At 54.2% G+C, this 18919-nt stretch overlaps 1 protein-coding gene across 1 annotated transcript in view; it reads left to right on the forward strand.

Annotated features, from left to right (window-relative positions):
* The window catches only part of LOC140721729 (nuclear factor 7, brain-like), a 74885-nt gene extending 57254 nt beyond the window's left edge, over positions 1–17631 (forward strand). Inside the window, exon 6 of the mRNA XM_073036529.1 lies at positions 16595–17631. Within this exon, the coding sequence (XP_072892630.1) occupies positions 16595–17127 (533 nt within the window). The 3' untranslated portion in view covers positions 17128–17631. The remainder of the gene's footprint in view (positions 1–16594) is intronic.
* Positions 17632–18919: the final 1288 nt, after the last annotated feature.

Here is an 18919-nt window from a genome sequence, read left to right on the forward strand (position 1 = left end):
ATCCCTCAACCCTCCTCAGTCCACAGTCACCTCAGACTCATCATCCCTCACTCCTCCTCAGTCCACAGTAACATCAGGCTCATCTCATCATCCCTCATCCCTGCTCAGTCACCTCAGACTAGTCAGATCATCCCTCACCACTCCTCAATCCACAGTCACCTCAAACTCCTCATCATCCCTCACCCCTCCTCAGTCCACAGTCACCTCAGACTCGTCTCATCATCCCTCACCCTCCTCAGTCTACAGTCACCTCAGGCTTGTCTCATCATCACTCACCCCTACTCAGTCCACAGTCACCTCAGACTCCTCTCATCATCCCTCACCCCTCCTCAATCCACAGTCACCTCAGACTCGTCTCATCATCCCTCACTCCTCCTCAGTCCACTGTCACCTGAGACTCCTAATCATCCCTCATCCCTCCTCAATCCATGGTCACCTTGGACTCATCTCATCATCCCTCCCCACTCCTCAGATCCCTCCTCACCTCAGATTCCTCATCATCCCTCACCATCTTCAGTCCACTGTCACCACAGACTCGTTTTATCTTCACTCACCCCTCCTCAGTCCACAGTCACCTCAGACTCCAAATCATCCCTCACTCCTCCTCAGTGAACATTCACCTCACTCGTCTCATCATCGCTCACCCTCCTCCGTCGACAGTCACTTCAGTCTCGTCTCATGATCCCTCCCCCTCCTCAGTCCAGTCACCTCAGACTTGTCTCATCATCCCTCATCCCTCCTCAGTCCACAGTCAACTCAGACTCGTCTCATCATCCCTCACCCCTCCTCAATTCACAGTCACCTCAGTCTCCTCATCATCCTTCACCCCTCCTCAGTCCACTGTCACCTCAGAATCATCATCCTTCACCCTCCTCAGTCTACAGCCACCTCAGGCTTGTCTCATCATCACTCACCCCTACTCAGTCCACAGTCACCTCAGACTCGTCTCATCATCCCTCACCCCTCCTCAATCCACAGTCACCTCAGACTCGTCTCATCATCCCTCACCCCTCCTCAGTCCACTGTCACCTGAGACTCCTAATCATCCCTCATTCCTCCTCAATCCATGGTCACCTTGGACTCATCTCATCATCCCTCCCCACTCCTCAGATCCCTCCTCACCTCAGATTCCTCATCATCCCTCACCATCTTCAGTCCACTGTCACCACAGACTCGTTTTATCTTCACTCACCCCTCCTCAGTCCACAGTCACCTCAGACTCCAAATCATCCCTCACTCCTCCTCAGTGAACATTCACCTCACTCGTCTCATCATCCCTCACCCTCCTCCGTCGACAGTCACTTCAGTCTCATCTCATGATCCCTCCCCTTCCTCAGTCCAGTCACCTCAGACTCGTCTCATCATCCCTCACCGCTCCTCAATCCACAGTCACCTCAGACTCCTCATCAGCTCTCACCCCTCCTCAGTCCACAGACACCTCAGACTCCTCATCATCACTCACACCTCCTCAGTGCACAGTCACCTCAGGCTTGTCTCAACGTCCCTCACCCCTCCGCTGTCGACGGTCACCTCAGACTCGTCTCATCATCCCTCACTCCTCCTCAGTCCACAGTCACCTCAGACTCGTCTCATCATCCCTCAACACGCCTGAATTCACAGTCACCTCAGAGTCATCTCATCATCCCTCACCCCTCCTCAGACCACTGTCACCTCAGTTTCCAAATCATCCCTCAGACCTCCTCAGTGAACCGTCACCTCAGACTCGCTCATGATTCCTCACCCCTCCTCAGTCCACAGTCACCTCAGACTCGTCTCATCATCCATCCCCCCTCCTCAGTCCACAGTCACCTCGGATTCATCTCATCATCCCTCCCGACTCCTCAGTCCACAATCACCTCAGACTCCTCATCATCCCTCACCCTCCTCAGTCCACAGTCACCTCAGACTCATCATCCCTCACCCTCCTCAGTCCACAGTCACTTCAGACTCGTCTCATCATCCCTCACCCCTCCTCAGTCCACAGTAACATCAGACTCGTCTCAAAATCCCTCATCCCTCCTCAGTCACCTCAGACTCGTCACATCATCCCTCACCACTCCTCAATCCACAGTCACCACAGACTCGTCTCATCATCCCTCACCCCTCCTCAGTCCACAGTCACCTCAGACTCGTCTCATCATCCCTCACCCCTCCTCAGTCCACAGTCACCTCAGACTCGTCTCATCATCCCTCACCCCTCCTCAGTCCATAGTAACCTCAGACTCGTCTCATCATCCGTCACCCCTCAGTCCCTAGTAACCTCAGACTCGTCTCATCATCCTTCACCCCAACTCAGTCCATAGTAACCTCCGATTCGTCTCATCATCCCTCATCTCCTCAGTCCACATCACCTCAGACACCTCATCATCCCTCACCCCTCCTCAGTCCACTGTCACCTCAGATTCCAAATCATCCCTCACCCTCCTCAGTCCACAGTCACCTCGGACTCATCTCATCATCCCTCCCGACTCCTCAGTCCACAATCACCTCAGACTCCTCATCATCCCTCACCCTCCTCAGTCCACAGTCACCTCAGACTCATCATCCCTCACCGTCCTCAGTCCACAGTAACCTCAGACTCGTCTCATCATCCTTCACCCCTCCTCAGTACACAGTAACCTCAGACTCGTCTCATCATCCTTCACCCCTCCTCAGTCCACAGTCACTTCAGACTCGTCTCATCATCCTTCACCCCTAATCAGTCCATAGTAACCTCCGATTCGTCTCATCATCCTTCACCCCTCCTCAGTCCACAGTCACCTCAGACTCATCTCATCATCCCTCACCCCTCCTCAGTCCACAATCACCTCAGACTCCTCATCATCCCTCACCCCTCCTCAGTCCACAGTCACTTCAGACTCCAAATCATCCCTCACTCCTCCTCAGTGAACATTCACCTCACTCGTCTCATCATCCCTCACCCTCCTCCGTCGACAGTCACTTCAGTCTCATCTCATGATCCCTCCCCTTCCTCAGTCCAGTCACCTCAGACTCGTCTCATCATCCCTCACCGCTCCTCAATCCACAGTCACCTCAGACTCCTCATCAGCTCTCACCCCTCCTCAGTCCACAGACACCTCAGACTCCTCATCATCACTCACACCTCCTCAGTGCACAGTCACCTCAGGCTTGTCTCAACGTCCCTCACCCCTCCGCTGTCGACGGTCACCTCAGACTCGTCTCATCATCCCTCACTCCTCCTCAGTCCACAGTCACCTCAGACTCGTCTCATCATCCCTCAACACGCCTGAATTCACAGTCACCTCAGAGTCGTCTCATCATCCCTCACCCCTCCTCAGACCACTGTCACCTCAGTTTCCAAATCATCCCTCAGACCTCCTCAGTGAACCGTCACCTCAGACTCGTCTCATGATTCCTCACCCCTCCTCAGTCCACAGTCACCTCAGACTCGTCTCATCATCCCTCACCCCTCCTCAGTCCACAGTCACCTCGGATTCATCTCATCATCCCTCCCGACACCTCAGTCCACAATCACCTCAGACTCCTCATCATCCCTCACCCTCCTCAGTCCACAGTCACCTCAGACTCATCATCCCTCACCCTCCTCAGTCCACAGTCACTTCAGACTCGTCTCATCATCCCTCACCCCTCCTCAGTCCACAGTAACATCAGACTCGTCTCAAAATCCCTCATCCCTCCTCAGTCACCTCAGACTCGTCACATCATCCCTCACCACTCCTCAATCCACAGTCACCTCAGACTCGTCTCATCATCCCTCACCCCTCCTCAGTCCACAGTCACCTCAGACTCGTCTCATCATCCCTCACCCCTCCTCAGTCCACAGTCACCTCAGACTCGTCTCATCATCCCTCACCCCTCCTCAGTCCATAGTAACCTCAGACTCGTCTCATCATCCGTCACCCCTCAGTCCCTAGTAACCTCAGACTCGTCTCATCATCCTTCACCCCTACTCAGTCCATAGTAACCTCCGATTCGTCTCATCATCCCTCATCTCCTCAGTCCACATCACCTCAGACACCTCATCATCCCTCACCCCTCCTCAGTCCACTGTCACCTCAGATTCCAAATCATCCCTCACCCTCCTCAGTCCACAGTCACCTCGGACTCATCTCATCATCCCTCCCGACTCCTCAGTCCACAATCACCTCAGACTCCTCATCATCCCTCACCCTCCTCAGTCCACAGTCACCTCAGACTCATCATCCCTCACCGTCCTCAGTCCACAGTAACCTCAGACTCGTCTCATCATCCTTCACCCCTCCTCAGTCCACAGTAACCTCAGACTCGTCTCATCATCCTTCACCCCTCCTCAGTCCACAGTCACTTCAGACTCGTCTCATCATCCTTCACCCCTACTCAGTCCATAGTAACCTCCGATTCGTCTCATCATCCCTCACCCCTCCTCAGTCCACAGTCACCTCAGACTCGTCTCATCTTCCTTCACCCCTCCTCAGTCCACAGTCACCTCAGACTCATCTCATCATCCCTCACCCCTCCTCAGTCCACAATCAACTCAGACTCCTCATCATCCCTCACCCTCCTCAGTCCACAGTCACTTCAGACTCGTCTCATCATCCCTCACCCCTCCTCAGTCCACAGTAACATCAGACTTGTCTCAAAATCCCTCATCCCTCCTCAGTCACCTCAGACTCGTCACATCATTCCTCACCACTCCTCAATCCACAGTCACCTCAGACTCGTCATCCCTCACCCTCCTCAGTCCACAGTCACCTCAGACTCGTCTCATCATCCCTAACCCCTCCTCAGTCCACAGTCACCTCAGACTCGTCTCATATTCCCTTACCCCTCCTCAGTCCACAGTCACCTCAGTCAAGTCTCATCATCCCTCACCTCTCCTCAGTGAACGATCACTTCACTCGTCTCATCATCCCTTCCCCTCCTCAGTCTACAGACACCTCAGACTCGTCTCATGATCGTTCACCCCTCCTCAGTACCCAATCACCTCAGACTCGTCTCATCATCCCTCACCCACCTCAGTCCACAGTCACCTCAGACTCGTCTCAACATTCCTCACCTCTCCTCAGTACACTGTCACCTCATACACGTCTCATCATTCCTCACCCCTCCTCAGTCCACAGTCACCTCAGACTCGTCTCATCATCACTCACCCCTCCTCAGTCCACAGTCACCTCAGACTCGTCTCAACATTCCTCACCTCTCCTCAGTACACTGTCACCTCATACACGTCTCATCATTCCTCACCCCTCCTCAGTCCACAGTCACCTCAGACTCGTCTCAACATCCCGCACCCGTCCTCAGTGAACAGTCACTTCACTCGTCTCATCATCCCTCACCGTCCTCAGTCCACAGTTACAGTCTCTTCTCATCATCCCTCACAACTCAGTCCACAGTCACCTCAGACTCGACTCATCATCCCTCATCCCTCCTCAATTCACAGTCACCTCAGTCTCCTCATCATCCCTCACCCCTCCTCAGTCCACAGTCACCTCAGAATCATCTCAACATCCCTCAACCCTCCTCAGTCCACAGTCACCTCAGACTCATCATCCCTCACTCCTCCTCAGTCCACAGTAACATCAGGCTCATCTCATCATCCCTCATCCCTCCTCAGTCACCTCAGACTAGTCAGATCATCCCTCACCACTCCTCAATCCACAGTCACCTCAAACTCCTCATCATCCCTCACCCCTCCTCAGTCCACAGTCACCTCAGACTCGTCTCATCATCCCTCACCCCTCCTCAGTCCACAGTCACCTCAGACTCCTCATCATCCCTCACCCTCCTCACTCCACAGTCACCTCAGACTCATCATCCCTCACTCCTCCTCAGTCCACAGTAACATCAGGCTCATCTCATCATCCCTCATCCCTGCTCAGTCCACTGTCACCTCAGACTCGTCTCATCATCCCTCACCCTCCTCAGTCTACACTCACCTCAGGCTTGTCTCATCATCACTCACCCCTACTCAGTCCACAGTCACCTCAGACTCGTCTCATCATCCCTCACCCCTCCTCAATCCACAGTCACCTCAGACTCGTCTCATCATCCCTCACCCCTCCTCAGTCCACTGTCACCTGAGACTCCTAATCATCCCTCATCCCTGCTCAATCCATGGTCACCTTGGACTCATCTCATCATCCCTCCCCACTCCTCAGATCCCTCCTCACCTCAGATTCCTCATCATCCCTCACCATCTTCAGTCCACTGTCACCAAAGACTCGTTTTATCTTCACTCACCCCTCCTCAGTCCACAGTCACCTCAGACTCCAAATCATCCCTCACTCCTCCTCAGTGAACATTCACCTCACTCGTCTCATCATCCCTCACCCTCCTCCGTCGACAGTCACTTCAGTCTCGTCTCATGATCCCTCCCCCTCCTCAGTCCAGTCACCTCAGACTCGTCTCATCATCCCTCATCCCTCCTCAGTACACTGTCACCTCAGACTCGCCTCAACATCCCTCATCACTCCTCAGTCCACAGTACCATCAGTCTCGTCTCATCATCCCTCACCGCTCCTAAATCCACAGTCACCTCAGCCTCCTCATCAGTTCTCACCCCTCCTCAGTCCACAGTCACCTCAGACACCTCATCATCACTCACCCCTCCTCAGTGCACAGTCACCTCAGGCTTGTCTCAACGTCCCTCAACACGCCTGAATTCACAGTCACCTCAAAGTCGTCTCATCATCCCTCACCCCTCCTCAGACCACTGTCACCTCAGTTTCCAAATCATCCCTCACACCTCCTCAGTGAACCGTCACCTCAGACTTGTCTCATGATTCCTCACCCCTCCTCAGTCCACAGTCACCTCAGACTCGTCTCATCATCCCTCACCCCTCCTCAGTCCACAGTCACCTCAGACTCATCATCCCTCACCCTCCTCAGTCCACAGTCACCTCGGATTCATCTCATCATCCCTCCCAACTCCTCAGTCCACAATCACCTCAGACTCCTCATCATCCCTCACCCTCCTCAGTCCACAGTCACCTCAGACTCATCATCCCTCACCCTCCTCAGTCCACAGTCACTTCAGACTCGTCTCATCATCCCTCACCCCTCCTCAGTCCACAGTAACATCAGACTCGTCTCAAAATCCCTCATCCCTCCTCAGTCACCTCAGACTCGTCACATCATCCCTCACCACTCCTCAATCCACAGTCACCTCAGACTCGTCTCATCATCCCTCACCCCTCCTCAGTCCATAGTAACCTCAGATTCGTCTCATCATCCGTCACCCCTCAGTCCCTAGTAACCTCAGACTCCTCGTCATCCCTCACCCCTCCTCAGTCGACTGTCACCTCAGATTCCAAATCATCCCTCACCCCTCCTCAGTCCACAGTCACCTCAGACTCATCATCCCTCACCCTCCTCAGTCCACAGTCACCTCGGACTCATCTCATCATCCCTCCCGACTCCTCAGTCCACAATCACCTCAGACTCCTCATCATCCCTCACCCTCCTCAGTCCACAGTCACCTCATACTCAACATCCCTCACCCTCCTCAGTCCACAGTCACTTCAGACTCGTCTCATCATCCCTCACCCCTCCTCAGTCCACAGTCACCTCAGACTCATCTCATCATCCCTCACCCCTCCTCAGTCCACAGTCACCTCAGACTCCTCATCATCCCTCACCCCTCCTCAGTCCACATTCACCTCAGACTCCTCATCATCCCTCACCCCTCCTCAGTCCATAGTCACCTCAGACTCATCTCATCATCCCTCACCCCTCCTCAGTCCACAGTCACATCAGACTCCTTATCATCCCTCACCCCTCCTCAGTCCACAATCACCTCAGACTCCTCATCATCGCTCACCCTCCTCAGTCCACAGTCACCTCAGACTCATCATCCCTCACCCTCCTCAGTCCACAGTCACCTCAGACTCGTCTCCTCATCCCTCACCCCTCCTCAGTCCACAGTCACCTCAGACTCATCTCATCATCCCTCACCCCTCCTCAGTCCACAATCACCTCAGACTCCTCATCATCGCTCACCCTCCTCAGTCCACAGTCACCTCAGACTCATCATCCCTCACCCTCCTCAGTCCACAGTCACTTCAGACTCATCTCATCATCCCTCACCCCTCCTCAGTCCACAGTCACCTCAGACTCATCTCATCATCCCTCACCCCTCCTCAGTCCACAATCAACTCAGACTCCTCATCATCCCTCACCCTCCTCGGTCCACAGTCACTTCAGACTCGTCTCATCATCCCTCACCCCTCCTCAGTCCACAGTAACATCAGACTTGTCTCAAAATCCCTCATCCCTCCTCAGTCACCTCAGACTCGTCACATCATTCCTCACCACTCCTCAATCCACAGTCACCTCAGACTCGTCATCCCTCACCCTCCTCAGTCCACAGTCACCTCAGACTCGTCTCATCATCCCTAACCCCTCCTCAGTCCACAGTCACCTCAGACTCGTCTCATATTCCCTTACCCCTCCTCAGTCCACAGTCACCTCAGTCAAGTCTCATCATCCCTCACCTCTCCTCAGTGAACGATCACTTCACTCGTCTCATCATCCCTTCCCCTCCTCAGTCTACAGACACCTCAGACTCGTCTCATGATCGTTCACCCCTCCTCAGTACCCAATCACCTCAGACTCGTCTCATCATCCCTCACCCTCCTCAGTCCACAGTCACCTCAGACTCGTCTCAACATTCCTCACCTCTCCTCAGTACACTGTCACCTCATACACGTCTCATCATTCCTCACCCCTCCTCAGTCCACAGTCACCTCAGACTCGTCTCATCATCACTCAGCCCTCCTCAGTCCACAGTCACCTCAGACTCGTCTCAACATTCCTCACCTCTCCTCAGTACACTGTCACCTCATACACGTCTCATCATTCCTCACCCCTCCTCAGTCCACAGTCACCTCAGACTCGTCTCAACATCCCGCACCCGTCCTCAGTGAACAGTCACTTCACTCGTCTCATCATCCCTCACCGTCCTCAGTCCACAGTTACAGTCTCTTCTCATCATCCCTCACAACTCAGTCCACAGTCACCTCAGACTCGACTCATCATCCCTCATCCCTCCTCAATTCACAGTCACCTCAGTCTCCTCATCATCCCTCACACCTCCTCAGTCCACAGTCACCTCAGAATCATCTCAACATCCCTCAACCCTCCTCAGTCCACAGTCACCTCAGACTCATCATCCCTCACTCCTCCTCAGTCCACAGTAACATCAGGCTCATCTCATCATCCCTCATCCCTCCTCAGTCACCTCAGACTAGTCAGATCATCCCTCACCACTCCTCAATCCACAGTCACCTCAAACTCCTCATCATCCCTCACCCCTCCTCAGTCCACAGTCACCTCAGACTCGTCTCATCATCCCTCACCCCTCCTCAGTCCACAGTCACCTCAGACTCCTCATCATCCCTCACCCTCCTCACTCCACAGTCACCTCAGACTCATCATCCCTCACTCCTCCTCAGTCAACAGTAACATCAGGCTCATCTCATCATCCCTCATCCCTGCTCAGTCCACAGTCACCTCAGGCTTGTCTCAACTTCCCTCACCCCTCCTCTGTCGACGATCCCCTCAGACTCGTCTCATGATTCCTCACCCCTCCTCAGTCTACAGTCACCTCAGACTCCTCATCATCCCTCATCCCTCCTCAGTCCATGGTCACCTCGGACTCATCTCATCATCCTTCCCGACTCCTCAGTCCACAATCACCTCAGACTCCTCATCATCCCTCACCCTCCTCAGTCCACAGTCAACTCAGACTCGTCTCATCATCCCTCACCCCTCCTCAATTCACAGTCACCTCAGTCTCCTCATCATCCCTCACCCCTCCTCAGTCCACTGTCACCTCAGACTCGTCTCATCATCCCTCACCCTCCTCAGTCTACACTCACCTCAGGCTTGTCTCATCATCACTCACCCCTACTCAGTCCACAGTCACCTCAGACTCGTCTCATCATCCCTCACCCCTCCTCAATCCACAGTCACCTCAGACTCGTCTCATCATCCCTCACCCCTCCTCAGTCCACTGTCACCTGAGACTCCTAATCATCCCTCATCCCTGCTCAATCCATGGTCACCTTGGACTCATCTCATCATCCCTCCCCACTCCTCAGATCCCTCCTCACCTCAGATTCCTCATCATCCCTCACCATCTTCAGTCCACTGTCACCACAGACTCGTTTTATCTTCACTCACCCCTCCTCAGTCCACAGTCACCTCAGACTCCAAATCATCCCTCACTCCTCCTCAGTGAACATTCACCTCACTCGTCTCATCATCCCTCACCCTCCTCCGTCGACAGTCACTTCAGTCTCGTCTCATGATCCCTCCCCCTCCTCAGTCCAGTCACCTCAGACTCGTCTCATCATCCCTCATCCCTCCTCAGTACACTGTCACCTCAGACTCGCCTCAACATCCCTCATCACTCCTCAGTCCACAGTACCATCAGTCTCGTCTCATCATCCCTCACCGCTCCTCAATCCACAGTCACCTCAGCCTCCTCATCAGCTCTCACCCCTCCTCAGTCCACAGTCACCTCAGACACCTCATCATCACTCACCCCTCCTCAGTGCACAGTCACCTCAGGCTTGTCTCAACGTCCCTCAACACGCCTGAATTCACAGTCACCTCAAAGTCGTCTCATCATCCCTCACCCCTCCTCAGACCACTGTCACCTCAGTTTCCAAATCATCCCTCACACCTCCTCAGTGAACCGTCACCTCAGACTTGTATCATGATTCCTCACCCCTCCTCAGTCCACAGTCACCTCAGACTCGTCTCATCATCCCTCACCCCTCCTCAGTCCACAGTCACCTCAGACTCATCATCCCTCACCCTCCTCAGTCCACAGTCACCTCAGACTCATCATCCCTCACCCTCCTCAGTCCACAGTCACTTCAGACTCCTCATCATCCCTCACCCTCCTCAGTCCACAGTCACCTCAGACTCATCATCCCTCACCCCTCCTCAGTCCACAGTCACCTCAGACTCATCATCCCTCACCCTCCTCAGTCCACAGTCACTTCAGACTCGTCTGATCATCCCTCACCCCTCCTCAGTCCACAGTAACATCAGACTCGTCTCAAAATCCCTCATCCCTCCTCAGTCACCTCAGACTCGTCACATCATCCCTCACCACTCCTCAATCCACAGTCACCTCAGACTCGTCTCATCATCCCTCACCCCTCCTCAGTCCATAGTAACCTCAGACTCGTCTCATCATCCGTCACCCCTCAGTCCCTAGTAACCTCAGACTCCTCGTCATCCCTCACCCCTCCTCAGTCGACTGTCACCTCAGATTCCAAATCATCCCTCACCCCTCCTCAGTCCACAGTCACCTCAGACTCATCATCCCTCACCCTCCTCAGTCCACAGTCACCTCGGACTCATCTCATCATCCCTCCCGACTCCTCAGTCCACAATCACCTCAGACTCCTCATCATCCCTCACCCTCCTCAGTCCACAGTCACTTCAGACTCGTCTCATCATCCCTCACCCCTCCTCAGTCCACAGTCACCTCAGACTCATCTCATCATCCCTCACCCCTCCTCAGTCCACAGTCACCTCAGACTCCTCATCATCCCTCACCCCTCCTCAGTCCACATTCACCTCAGACTCCTCATCATCCCTCACCCCTCCTCAGTCCATAGTCACCTCAGACTCATCTCATCATCCCTCACCCCTCCTCAGTCCACAGTCACATCAGACTCCTTATCATCCCTCACCCCTCCTCAGTCCACAATCACCTCAGACTCCTCATCATCGCTCACCCTCCTCAGTCCACAGTCACCTCAGACTCATCATCCCTCACCCTCCTCAGTCCACAGTCACCTCAGACTCGTCTCCTCATCCCTCACCCCTCCTCAGTCCACAGTCACCTCAGACTCATCTCATCATCCCTCACCCCTCCTCAGTCCACAATCACCTCAGACTCCTCATCATCGCTCACCCTCCTCAGTCCACAGTCACCTCAGACTCATCATCCCTCACCCTCCTCAGTCCACAGTCACTTCAGACTCATCTCATCATCCCTCACCCCTCCTCAGTCCACAGTAACATCAGACTTGTCTCAAAATCCCTCATCCCTCCTCAGTCACCTCAGACTCGTCACATCATTCCTCACCACTCCTCAATCCACAGTCACCTCAGACTCGTCTCATCATCCCTCACCCCTCCTCAGTCCATAGTAACCTCAGACTCGTCTCATCATCCGTCACCCCTCAGTCCATAGTAACCTCAGACTCGTCTCATCATTCTTCACCCCTACTCAGTCCATAGTAACCTCCGATTCGTCTCATCATCCCTCATCTCTCCTCAATCCACATCACCTCAGACTCCTCATCATCCCTCACCCCTCCTCTGTCCACTGTCACCTCAGATTCCAAATCATCCCTCACACCTCCTCAGTGAACCATCACCACTCTTGTCTCCTCATCCCTCACCCCTCCTCTGTCGACGATCCCCTCAGACTCGTCTCATGATTCCTCACCCCTCCTCAGTCTACAGTCACCTCAGACTCCTCATCATCCCTCATCCCTCCTCAGTCCATGGTCACCTCGGACTCATCTCATCATCCTTCCCGACTCCTCAGTCCACAATCACCTCAGACTCCTCATCATCCCTCACCCTCCTCAGTCCACAGTCAACTCAGACTCGTCTCATCATCCCTCACCCCTCCTCAATTCACAGTCACCTCAGTCTCCTCATCATCCCTCACCCCTCCTCAGTCCACTGTCACCTCAGACTCGTCTCATCATCCCTCACCCTCCTCAGTCTACACTCACCTCAGGCTTGTCTCATCATCACTCACCCCTACTCAGTCCACAGTCACCTCAGACTCGTCTCATCATCCCTCACCCCTCCTCAATCCACAGTCACCTCAGACTCGTCTCATCATCCCTCACCCCTCCTCAGTCCACTGTCACCTGAGACTCCTAATCATCCCTCATCCCTGCTCAATCCATGGTCACCTTGGACTCATCTCATCATCCCTCCCCACTCCTCAGATCCCTCCTCACCTCAGATTCCTCATCATCCCTCACCATCTTCAGTCCACTGTCACCACAGACTCGTTTTATCTTCACTCACCCCTCCTCAGTCCACAGTCACCTCAGACTCCAAATCATCCCTCACTCCTCCTCAGTGAACATTCACCTCACTCGTCTCATCATCCCTCACCCTCCTCCGTCGACAGTCACTTCAGTCTCGTCTCATGATCCCTCCCCCTCCTCAGTCCAGTCACCTCAGACTCGTCTCATCATCCCTCATCCCTCCTCAGTACACTGTCACCTCAGACTCGCCTCAACATCCCTCATCACTCCTCAGTCCACAGTACCATCAGTCTCGTCTCATCATCCCTCACCGCTCCTCAATCCACAGTCACCTCAGCCTCCTCATCAGCTCTCACCCCTCCTCAGTCCACAGTCACCTCAGACACCTCATCATCACTCACCCCTCCTCAGTGCACAGTCACCTCAGGCTTGTCTCAACGTCCCTCAACACGCCTGAATTCACAGTCACCTCAAAGTCGTCTCATCATCCCTCACCCCTCCTCAGACCACTGTCACCTCAGTTTCCAAATCATCCCTCACACCTCCTCAGTGAACCGTCACCTCAGACTTGTCTCATGATTCCTCACCCCTCCTCAGTCCACAGTCACCTCAGACTCGTCTCATCATCCCTCACCCCTCCTCAGTCCACAGTCACCTCAGACTCATCATCCCTCACCCTCCTCAGTCCACAGTCACCTCAGACTCATCATCCCTCACCCTCCTCAGTCCACAGTCACTTCAGACTCCTCATCATCCCTCACCCTCCTCAGTCCACAGTCACCTCAGACTCATCATCCCTCACCCCTCCTCAGTCCACAGTCACCTCAGACTCATCATCCCTCACCCTCCTCAGTCCACAGTCACTTCAGACTCGTCTGATCATCCCTCACCCCTCCTCAGTCCACAGTAACATCAGACTCGTCTCAAAATCCCTCATCCCTCCTCAGTCACCTCAGACTCGTCACATCATCCCTCACCACTCCTCAATCCACAGTCACCTCAGACTCGTCTCATCATCCCTCACCCCTCCTCAGTCCATAGTAACCTCAGACTCGTCTCATCATCCGTCACCCCTCAGTCCCTAGTAACCTCAGACTCCTCGTCATCCCTCACCCCTCCTCAGTCGACTGTCACCTCAGATTCCAAATCATCCCTCACCCCTCCTCAGTCCACAGTCACCTCAGACTCATCATCCCTCACCCTCCTCAGTCCACAGTCACCTCGGACTCATCTCATCATCCCTCCCGACTCCTCAGTCCACAATCACCTCAGACTCCTCATCATCCCTCACCCTCCTCAGTCCACAGTCACTTCAGACTCGTCTCATCATCCCTCACCCCTCCTCAGTCCACAGTCACCTCAGACTCATCTCATCATCCCTCACCCCTCCTCAGTCCACAGTCACCTCAGACTCCTCATCATCCCTCACCCCTCCTCAGTCCACATTCACCTCAGACTCCTCATCATCCCTCACCCCTCCTCAGTCCATAGTCACCTCAGACTCATCTCATCATCCCTCACCCCTCCTCAGTCCACAGTCACATCAGACTCCTTATCATCCCTCACCCCTCCTCAGTCCACAATCACCTCAGACTCCTCATCATCGCTCACCCTCCTCAGTCCACAGTCACCTCAGACTCATCATCCCTCACCCTCCTCAGTCCACAGTCACCTCAGACTCGTCTCCTCATCCCTCACCCCTCCTCAGTCCACAGTCACCTCAGACTCATCTCATCATCCCTCACCCCTCCTCAGTCCACAATCACCTCAGACTCCTCATCATCGCTCACCCTCCTCAGTCCACAGTCACCTCAGACTCATCATCCCTCACCCTCCTCAGTCCACAGTCACTTCAGACTCATCTCATCATCCCTCACCCCTCCTCAGTCCACAGTAACATCAGACTTGTCTCAAAATCCCTCATCCCTCCTCAGTCACCTCAGACTCGTCACATCATTCCTCACCACTCCTCAATCCACAGTCACCTCAGACTCGTCTCATCATCCCTCACCCCTCCTCAGTCCATAGTAACCTCAGACTCGTCTCATCATCCGTCACCCCTCAGTCCATAGTAACCTCAGACTCGTCTCATCGTTCTTCACCCCTACTCAGTCCATAGTAACCTCCGATTCGTCTCATCATCCCTCATCTCTCCTCAATCCACATCACCTCAGACTCCTCATCATCCCTCACCCCTCCTCTGTCCACTGTCACCTCAGATTCCAAATCATCCCTCACACCTCCTCAGTGAACCATCACCACTCTTGTCTCCTCATCCCTCACCCTCCTCAGTCCACAGTCACCTCAGACTCGTCTCATCATCCCTCACCCCTCCTCAGTCCACAGTCACCTCAGACTCATCTCATCATCCCTCACCCCTCCTCAGTCCACAATCACCTCAGACTCCTCATCATCGCTCACCCTCCTCAGTCCACAGTCACCTCAGACTCATCATCCCTCACCCTCCTCAGTCCACAGTCACTTCAGACTCATCTCATCATCCCTCACCCCTCCTCAGTCCACAGTAACATCAGACTTGTCTCAAAATCCCTCATCCCTCCTCAGTCACCTCAGACTCGTCACATCATTCCTCACCACTCCTCAATCCACAGTCACCTCAGACTCGTCTCATCATCCCTCACCCCTCCTCAGTCCATAGTAACCTCAGACTCGTCTCATCATCCGTCACCCCTCAGTCCATAGTAACCTCAGACTCGTCTCATCATCCTTCACCCCTACTCAGTCCATAGTAACCTCCGATTCGTCTCATCATCCCTCATCTCTCCTCAATCCACATCACCTCAGACTCCTCATCATCCCTCACCCCTCCTCTGTCCACTGTCACCTCAGATTCCAAATCATCCCTCACACCTCCTCAGTGAACCGTCACCACTCTTGTCTCCTCATCCCTCTCCCTCCTCAGTCCACATCACCTCAGACTCCTCATCATCCCTCATCCCTCCTCAGTCCACAGTCACCTCAGGCTCGTCTCAACATCCCTCATCGCCCCTCAGTCCACATCACCTCAGACTCCACCTCATCCCTCATCTGTCCACAGTAACATCAGACTCGTCACAACATCCCTCATCCCTCCTCAGTCTACTGTCACCTCATATTCGTCACATCATCCCTCACCCCTCCTCAGTCCACAGTCACCTCAGGCTCGTCTCAACATCCCTCACCTCTCCTCTGTCGACGGTGTTCTCAGACTAGTGTCATGATTCCTCATCCCTCCGCAGTCCACAGACACGCCAGACTAGTCTCATCATCCCTCACCCTCCTCAGTCCACAGTCACCTCAGACTCCTCATCATCCTTCACCCCTTCCGCAGTCCACAGTCACCCCAGACTCATCATCCCTCACCCCTCCTCAGTCCACAGTCCCCTCAGACTCCTCATCATCCCTCACCCCTTCCGCAGTCCACAGTCACCCCAGACTCATCATCCCTCACCCCTCCTCAGTCCACAGTCCCCTCAGACTCCTTTCTTATCACTCCTCTTCTCCTCTCTGCGAGTCTGCCCCCTATCCCCAGGGCCGCGCTGCCCGAGTCTCCCCCCGATCCCGAGGACTCTCTAATTCTCTGCTTCTCACCCCAGTCTCTGTCACCCTGGATGTGGAAACGGCGCATCCGAAGCTCGAGGTGTCTGAGGATCGGAAGAGTGTGAGATGGACCGAGACCCTGAGGGATCTCCCTGACACCGGGAAGAGGTTCACAGGCTGGGTTTCTGTGCTGGGATCGGAGGGATTCACATCGGGGAGACATTACTGGGAGGTGGAGGTGACGGGGAATCGGTGTTGGAGACTGGGTGTCGCCGCAGAGTCTGTGGACAGGAAGAGAGGGGTCAGACTGAGTCCGGAGACCGGATTCTGGATCATCGGGCGGTTTAATGAGCAGATGCGGGTTCTCACCTCCCCTGAATCCCGTCTTCCTGCCGGTCCCATCCCCCGCAGGGTGGGAGTTTATCTCAGTTATGAGTCCGGGACAGTTTCATTTTACAACGCGGAGACCAAATCCCATCTCCACACCTTCACTGGGAATAAATTCACGGAGAAACTTTATCCTTTCTTCGGGACTGTATATACAAACCAGTGGCTGAGAATCTGCTCCGGTTCCGCTCCGGGTCTGTAAACGGGTTGGGTCCCGGGACCGGAGTCAGGAGTAAGTCTGTGTAAATATAAATGTGCGGAGAGTGAAATAAACACGTTGTGAGAATTGTCGGTCCATTAATTTTAACCCGTTCACCGCATCCGTCAACGGAACAGAAAGACTGCGGATTCAGCAGCAGCCGCGGGCGGCGGGTCCGAAGCTCCCCCGGGTGATAATTCCACCGACTCTGATATTAAGAACACCTGTGTATCATTAGCAGAAATGTGCTTAGCTGAAATATTCTCAATATATTATACAATAGAATGGCTTATGAAGAGATAACGGTGGCAGACAGGATGATACGAGCAGGCAATGGAATGTTAAGGGAGGTTGACTGAATGAGGCCCAAGATGTCAACTGGAAAGAAATAATGGTGGCGGATCGAGAGCTAGGCAAGAGCTATTGATTAGTTAATGTATAGATGATATGTAGCTATAGAATCATTGGATATGTTAATGCAACTAAGATAAGAAGATTGCTATAAAAATGCTGTGTATAATGATCGGAAGGCAATCAGTGACTGTCTCAGCTTTGGTTTGCAAATTAAAGTTTAAAACTTCTTGAAGAATCTCCTGCGTCTCCTGGTCATTTGTGAGAAACGGAAAACCAGGACACTGACAGGGTAACTGGGACAAGTGGTGGTGATGCTGACTGGAAGAGGGAGGGCGAATCTTGGTAACACGGGACATGTAGTGGTGGTAACACACAAAGCGCCTGGGTCTCCCAGCGTGTCAGGTTACATCCGTGGAGGGAAATGGGCAGGTGATGGGCGGATGGAGAGGGTGGGGGAGTAGTGTGTGGGTGATGGGCAGATGGAGATGGTGGGGAGGAGTGTGTGGGTGATGGGCAGATGGAGAGGGTGGGGTGGAGTGTGGGTGATGGGCAGATGGAGAGGGTGGGGAGGAGTGTGTGGGTGATGGGCAGATGGAGATGGTGGGGTGGAGTGTGTGGGTGATGGGCAGATGGAGATGGTGGGGAGGAGTGTGTGGGTGATGGGCAGATGGAGATGGTGGGGTGGAGTGTGTGGGTGATGGGCAGATGGAGATGGTGGGGAGGAGTGTGTGGGTGATGGGCAGATGGAGAGGGTGGGGAGGAGTGTGGGGGGAAGGGCAGATGGAGAGGGTGGGGAGGAGTGTGTGGGTGATGGGCAGATGGAGAGGGTGGGGAGGAGTGTGTGGGTGATGGTCAGATGGAGAGGGTGGGGAGGAGTGTGTGCGTGATGGACAGATGGAGAGGGTGGGGAGGAGTGTGTGGGTGATGGTCAGATGGAGAGGGTGGGGAGGAGTGTGTGGGTGATGGACAGATGGAGAGGGTGGGGAGGAGTGTGTGGGTGATGGACAGATGGAGAGGGTAGGGAGGAGTGTGTGGGGGATGGGCAGATGGAGAGGGTGGGGAGGAGTGTGTGGGTGATGGGCAGATGGAGATGTTGGGGTGGAGTGTGTGGGTGATGGGCAGATGGAGATGGTGGGGTGGAGTGTGTGGGTGATGGGCAGATGGAGAGGGTGGGGAGGAGTGTGTGGGTGATGGGCAGATGGAGAGGGTGGGGAGGAGTGTGGGGGGAAGGGCAGATGGAGAGGGTGGGGAGGAGTGTGTGGGTGATGGGCAGATGGAGAGGGTGGGGAAGGAGGGGAAAGAGATAGGGTGATGGTGCTGGTGGATCAGGAGGGGAGAGACAATTAAACAGGAAAAGTGACGGAGAGGGAGCGACCACCAGAAGTTTGAGAAATCGATGTTGATGCCATCAGGTTGCCGGCCACCCTGATGGAACATGAGG

The sequence above is a fragment of the Hemitrygon akajei genome, chromosome 2 (genome assembly GCF_048418815.1).
Source record: "Hemitrygon akajei chromosome 2, sHemAka1.3, whole genome shotgun sequence".
NCBI classification, from domain to species: Eukaryota; Metazoa; Chordata; class Chondrichthyes; order Myliobatiformes; family Dasyatidae; genus Hemitrygon; species Hemitrygon akajei.